Below are 7,123 nucleotides of genomic sequence, written 5' to 3' on the forward strand. Positions count from 1 at the left end.
TTTTTTTTTTTTTTTTTTTTTTTTTTTTTTTTTTTTTTTTAAGGGGAGGATGACAATGGAAAGACACTGATCTAGCCCGGGCTGCAATGAATCCGTGCTCCCTGGCTGAGCCTTCTCCGTACGCCTCGCCCGGCAAGCGCTCCTTTCGCGCTCCATGGGGCATTTTTAACTCCCCCTCCACTGCTCGGTGGGCTGCGAGCTCCCTGCGTCTGCCGTGGCACCCTTAGCTCGTCCTGAGAGAGAGCCTGAACGAGCTGGCAGCTCCCAACTCCGCTCTCAGTTAATTGCTTTATCGTGGCCGGTTGTCCCGGTTCCACCGAAGGGTTACGCCTTCCCTCCAGCCTCGGCGGGGGTTTGGCTGTTGTTGTCCCCCCGATGTTAAAAATTAAGCTTCGATTTCAGGAGCAACGCAAGAAAAAAGGGACGCATATGTAGTCATAGCTTGACTGAGTGAGAAATAAAGACATGCACACTCGTGGCTTCCCGGCGAGATTGGGTTTCGCGTGAGAGCAGGGAAGGAAAGGACTAGTGTGGAACAGCCGCTGTAGGGAGCGAGCGGGGGGCGGCTGCCGGCGGCTCTCGACTCCCCACACCTCTCGCCACTCCCGCAGGAAGAGCTTTCGTCTCCGCTCTTCCCTCTCCTTCTCTCGTTTCCGAGAAGAGACGTTTCCCGGCAGGTTAGTTGCCTCTCCCCCACCTTCCCCCCGAGCCGAGCGACTCCTGCCCCTTTGGCACCGCCGCGCCCCGCGGCCAAGAGATGCTCGACCCTTCCCGCTCCGGCGGGCGGGAGCCCTTCGCCCCGAGCAGCCCCAGTAGTGCAGGAGACAGTCGCTCTTCCTCTGCATTGTTGGGCGTCTGTCCTTCATTTCGGAAGTGCTGAGAGCGATGGTGCAAAGATGTGCGCTGCAGATACCGGAGCTGGAGATTGAAAACGAACCCCGAAAGAGAAACGGCCACCGAAGACAGTTAAACCCAAATGCAGCTGAAATGAGCAACAACCAGGCTCCGAAGTGCCCTCGGTCTGTAAATGTTCGTCTCAGGTTAATTGCCTAATGACTGAAGAAGATGTCTTGGCTAAGAGCTCTACCAAACACCCTGGTAGCAACTCCTCCAGTTAACCAGTCCCAGAACGGGTGCAGCTGTCTCCGCGACACAACGAAATATTCACTCAGATGGAATGGGAATTGCAGAACTGGTGCAAAAACGTTGTATGCCACTCAATATGCGATGAATATCTTCTCGGGGTTTGGTTGCTTTAACCACTTTCATCTGCAATGTCAGCCCAGACGTTGGGGCAGTCAACATCCTTTGGAGAAACGCTGATCTCGATTAACAAGAGACGGAAGCTTAAGCCTTTCAACGATTCCAGAACCGTCTTATTTATAATTATTTAGGATTCTAAAATGGTCGTATTTATATTTCTGTAAGTGTGCGTGCGAGTGTATATACAGCAAAAGAGTTAGAGATGTATATCTCCTGCAGTGCCCTTTCTCCTGCTAGACATGGAGCTGGGGCAACTCTGCTAAACGTGAAACCAGGAGAACGAGTAGCCACTTTGAATGTTTTATTTCCAGCATTTGTTCCGCTTCGGATAGGTATTTTAAATGTGCCTCTGCTTTTAAAGATGTGCCTGGGAGGAAAAGGGAGGGGGAGAGCGAACTGTAAAAATGCAAAGTAAATGTTGGCACTGGAAAATTTCGGACTTGTGCTGGCAAAGTTTGACCCACTCCAGCTGAAACGAAGACGGTTTGCCAATTTCTAATTTTCAGGTCGAAACTGACTTTATCCACAGATGTGTTGTGTAGGGGAAGAAAAGTCGTATAAAGAAACCAAGCCTTGCAGCTTCTCTTCGGGGAGTTAGTTTTGATTCTAAAACCAGGGGCCGGTTAGTATGCCAAAAAATTACTGATGATGAATGATGATGATGAGGAGGAGAATGACGATTATGATGATGATGATGATGAGAATAACCTTGTAAATTCCATCCAAATGGTTTCTATACGTATGTCAGCCGGGGTAGCGAGAACCACATTCATTTTGCTGATTGAAGACGAAAACATTCCCTTCAATAAAACGTCACACCGGAAGAGAGGTGCTGTCGGTAACGTCTAATATGGGCACTTCAGTATCTGTCACTTTTTTTTCCACAAACAGGTGTATTTTGGACAAAATGGGGGCAGAATGACACTGAAATAGTTGCCGACACTACAGGCGGGCAGGCACTAATAAACTATTTGCTTTTTTTTTTTTTTTCCTGTCATCCATCTATTCCCAGCCGCGGTTCCGTTTTTACCCTAAGCCTGGGGACGGTCCGGAAGAAGGGCACGTCGGAAGCCGGGAAGGTGCGCCAGGCGGGCAACACACCGGGTCCTTTCTGGGAGGAACCGCGCGTTCCTTATACCTCACCGAGCTCCAAGACCAGTGCCGGAGGAAAGAAGGCAACAATGAGTCTCAGAATGAGCGGTGTCTGGCCGATGGGAGGGCAGGGAAGGCGGTGGCGGCAGCACAACGGCAGGTGCCCGTGGAGGGGCCGCGGAGCGTATGGTCCCGCCGGCGGGACGGCGCCAGGCAGCCCCCGGCCGCGGCCGCACCTTCCGGCGTTCCGGGCATAAATCGCGCGGGTCTCCTCTCGGGGCCTCGCCGGAGCTCCCAGAGCTCCACGTGCTGCCCGCCGCCGAGGCTGAGCTCCGGCCGCTGTCTGCCGAGGGCCGGGGGGACAGGGCCGACCCGGGCGGGCTCCCCGCGGCTGGACAGCCCCGGGGACGGCGAGGACAGCGGGATTTCGTTGGCCTTTACCGAAAACGCCGCAAAGCCAAGGCGAACTTCGACGCAGGAGAGGCGAGTGGGACCGGCTGTCCCGTTCCCCGCCGCAGCGTCCCTGGGAGTCCCGAGAGGGCGCGGCGTGCTCCGGCCCTCCCAGAATGGGCCGGGGTCCCCGACGTCCGTAGCTCTGTGCGCCCTCAGCTCGGATGGGCACGGAAGAAGCGTCCCCGCCGCCTCCCAAAGGGGTGCCGACACCCTTCGTTGCTCCCTTGGGCAGCGCCAGCTCCCGCCTCCCGCATCTCTCTAACCGCACCGTGACCTTCTCCCCGCGGGGAAAGGGGATCTTCCCCGCTCCCTTTGGAGCTACCTGGCTGTCACCCTTCTTTTCCTCCAGAATAAAGAGGAAAAGGGTGGGGTTTGCCCCCAGATCTCTGAGCGGGGTATTGTCCTCGACTCCATCTTTCTGAAAGACACATCACTCATCCCCAGACCTTCCGCTGTGATTTGCATCTGTGGTGCTGCTGTGACTTTTAATTTCTGACGTATTTATTAATTAAACGGTACCCGAATGCTCTGTGATCTTGGCAGGAAATATTTCTGTTTCAGTCCTGCCTGAGGTCAGTATTTGATGTGACCTGTTTTCGCGAGGGGTTAAATGGAGTTAGCGGGGCTGCAGATGCCTTACGCTTCAGTGCCTGGAAATGTAATCGACAGAAATATTAAGGGATGCTTCACCTCACGCCTGTTTCTCCAGCAAACTGGGGGACCGGAAATAGACACGGAAACAACGGAAGATCCCCGAGAGGGAGGACTACCTGAGTGGGACCCTGCTCTCTCCTCCTACCTGGAGAAGATAGTGGTTTTTTTGTGGGACCCTGCCATGTCACCCCATGCAACACCCCGGCCCGTCCAACAGTTTCTGTATTGCGTTATTTTCTCTCCCCTCGGTGTCATGTTTGCCACCGAAAGTGGAGCTTTTAGCACGTTTTATTCAGACACGAAGACGTGCTCAGCAGTAAGGAAAAAAAAAGCCAACCTGCCAAGCCTCCCCTCTTTGCCGTGGCTGACACGACAGCTCTCTCTTCCCGCTGAAAATCAGCCGAATGCCCTGGAAGACAGACTGCGTTTTATCTGCCTTCACACCCCCCCTCACCCCCCCCCCCTTCCAAAGCAAAGAGCTCACCAGAAAAGGCATCATTACACCCAAAGGATATGGTTTCAACAAAATGGTAGTTCCAGTGGCTGATGAAAGAGGAAATAATTGCACCCCACATGCCTAGCCCAGAAGTAGCCCTGGATCTCAGAGCAAATTTCTCTCCTATTGTTCAGAGAAAGTGAAGTATCCTCATCGCCTTACAGGCACGGTGATGGATCTGATAGTTTCCGCAAAGGCTTTTACTGTTCCTGATGTCCGCTCAGTTTCACTTCCAGGCTCAGTCCGACAGCATTCTTGTGATTTTTGCTCTACGTCCCTTCTAAAATAGCCAAAATTAATTTCGAAAAGAGATCTGCCTTCCAGACTGCGACAAGTGCCCAATCCTCTGTTCCCTTCCGCCGCAGCGAAAGCAATAGCTGTATTATTGCTCTTATTTTGCAAAGCGTTTTCTTCGACCTCGCCTGCCTCTCTGTGAGGGGTGTGCTGTACAAAGTCCTCACACTATTGAAGTAGATATGGTACCCTGTCATCGCTTCTTTTATGGATACACAGCCTCAACAAATTCACTACACATCTAAACTCGCAGCAATCCGAGCCTGGAGGACGACAGAGCCCATCGCTGCCGACCACAGCTACGACAAAGGGCGGCACAGGTACTTGGCCTCGCAAAGGTTAGAGCACTGAAAAGACCTCCTGTCTCCAGCGGTCAGGATTTGGAGCTACCCCCGGGCATGTGCCTCAGCTGGGGCAGGGGCGGACGCGGGCTCCCCACCGGGGCAGGGTAGGGGGCAGCGCGGAGGGCATCGCCCGTGCCCCTTCCGCATCCGCGCATCCTCCGCGGGTCGCCTGCGGGGCAGCGCCGTGCTCCGCCGGCCACCGCGGCGGCACCTGCGGCAGCAGGGGCGGGGCGAGGGCCGTGCCAAAAATACCTAAGTAAGCAAACACAAAGGGATGCGACCTGGCTGGAGTCCGCCGAGCAACCCGCTGGGAGCACTCCCGGGACGCAGCCCGCGGGTCTCGCCGGCGCCCTGTAAATGGGACAGCTCTGCCCTTGCTGCCCGCAGCTGCAGGAGCTGGGGGTATACAGAGCCTGCCGCTCCCTTTCTCATCCCCGAGGAGCCCAGATTAATTCCTTCCCCCCTCTGTTTAACCTTAATCCTCGGCTCTGGCGTGCTCCCTCTTGCAGATTCCCTCCCTCTCCTTGCCAGCCCCCTCCTCCCGCCGCTGCCTGGGCTCCTGACACGGGGGACGGGGCTGTTCTCGGCGCGCATCGTGCGCGGAGCAGCGCCCGCGGCGGCGGGTCCCCGCGGGCAGGGCCAGGCCGCTCCTCGCTCCCCGTTGCCCTCTCGCTCCGCTGCTCTGGTCGGGCTCCAGCCTGCTTGTCGCTCCGGGGAACTGTGCCCGTTCTCAAGCCTTTGGGAGCTGCCCTTTGGCTTCCCCGTCCTCTTCCACGTATTGATTTCAAGGTGGGAAGCGAGCGTTTTTGGATTGCAACTCACCTTATGCATTCTTGATCATAAAAAAAATAAAAATAAAAATCCCGCAGCTATGCAAAGACAGGATCTTTAAAGAGTTTGTAGCTCGACAGGTAAGGACTCGGCTGGGGCTCAGGAATGTGGAAATTCAACTCAAGTCAGCCTACTGCGACGAGCAATATTAATAAGGGCATACAGGCACTGGGGGAGAGGCAGAGGGAAAGAGGGCGAAACTTGGCAACCAAAATAACCGCGTGCTCTCGACTGGGGTGATCAAACACCGAGGAGCAAACAGCGGGCTCCCCGGGAGCCCCCGCCGCACCCTCCAGGGCCCCGGGCCGGTCCCTTCGCCTGAGCCCGCTTGGCTTCCCGGGAGCACCAGAGCAGAGGTAGCCGGACCAGTTGTCAAGTTAATTTCAACACGTCCGTGTGATGGATAGAAACGCAAATTGTGTCTAGGCCTGCATAAACCAAATCCCTGAGCGCAGGTTCAGAGCAGGGATTCCCCTCCTCCCGCCCCTTTCGCCTAATACCTCAGCTCTGCTCTATTGTCCCAGCAGCAGCGCCTGAGTTAATTCTGTCAGGCTGCCTTTTTCTTTTTTTTTCCTTTGAGGGTACTGCAAGCCAGAGATAATATTTAAGTTCGCTTAAGCAGTACAAAATAAAAGGATCCGTCATCACCCGCGACCGGCTCCTTGCAAGCTCGGGGCGAGCAGAGCGCCCCGCCGCCGGGCATGGCCCGGGACCGGGGAGACCCACGGTCGTGCTTCGGGGGGCTGCCGGCGCTCGGACACCCGGGGGGCGGAGAGAGAAATAACCACATCTTTCCTTTTCTTTTCCCTTTTTTTTTTTTTTTTCCTCCTTTGCAGTATTTTTCTCCCAACTCTGCACTAACGTGACCCAAAAGCCAAGGAGATTTGTCGTGCACAAGGACTTACCCTAATTTGACATAGATGACTCCAAAGCATAGAAAAACGTAGAAAATCCACTTCCGAAAGTTTCTGTGCATGATCTAGGAAATGGACTGAGCCATAAAAATCGCACAAAAAGCCGAACCGATCTTGTCGATTAAATCCCAGTCAAGAGCATTGCTGAAGCTACCCAGGAGCAAAGCTGGCCGAGCTGTAAAAACTCAACTCCGCGCAGATAGGCAGCTCTTCCCAGAGCCATGGTGACCGAAACCGGCTCCGATATTAAAGCTAAAGAGGAAGAAAAAATGGAAAGGGCTGCTCAAAAGGGTAAAACAAAACCCCAAGACAGACAGTCTGAGGGAGAGAATGAGCAAGCACTGATCTTGATCAACTGCCTCATAGAGCCCTGAAGTTCAATCTGTTTTTACTTGTTCTGACTTCCCCAGGTAACACTACGTATCTTGCAATCTATGGCTCCAGGTAGGAGGATCTCTCTCTCTCTTCTCTTCTCTCTCTCTCTCCCGCTCTTCCCTCCACCCCGCATGTGTCATATCTTATCTGTGTGTGCGTGTGCGAGTTGTGCGTGTGTTTGTGTTTCAAAAGGCATGTCCTTAAGCCGGAGTGTTGGGGAAAACACATGAAACCTATCCAATAAGGGAAATAAAGGACTCGTCCTCTCAAACCGAAGCATTTTTTCATTTCCTCTAGTATGGTAACGCGGCTGGATTTGCAATGTACAGACTTCGCAAAAGAAACTGTTAAAACTTTTTTTTCTCTCTCTCTCTTTTTTTTTTTTTTTTCTCCTCCTTTTTAAACAA

General features: G+C 53.9%; 1 protein-coding gene across 1 annotated transcript in view; it reads right to left on the reverse strand.

The window, feature by feature from the left end:
* Nucleotides 1-6,717, reverse strand: part of WNT7B (Wnt family member 7B) — a 94,569-nt gene extending 87,852 nt beyond the window's left edge. Inside the window, exon 1 of the mRNA XM_042051016.1 lies at nucleotides 6,333-6,717. Within this exon, the coding sequence (XP_041906950.1) occupies nucleotides 6,333-6,403 (71 nt within the window). The 5' untranslated portion in view covers nucleotides 6,404-6,717. The remainder of the gene's footprint in view (nucleotides 1-6,332) is intronic.
* Between the last annotated feature and the right edge of the window lie 406 nt (nucleotides 6,718-7,123).

This window comes from Corvus kubaryi, unplaced genomic scaffold, assembly GCF_017639235.1.
Source record: "Corvus kubaryi isolate FWS band 111438036 unplaced genomic scaffold, C.kubaryi_AGA036_p1.0 74, whole genome shotgun sequence".
Classification (NCBI taxonomy): domain Eukaryota; kingdom Metazoa; phylum Chordata; class Aves; order Passeriformes; family Corvidae; genus Corvus; species Corvus kubaryi.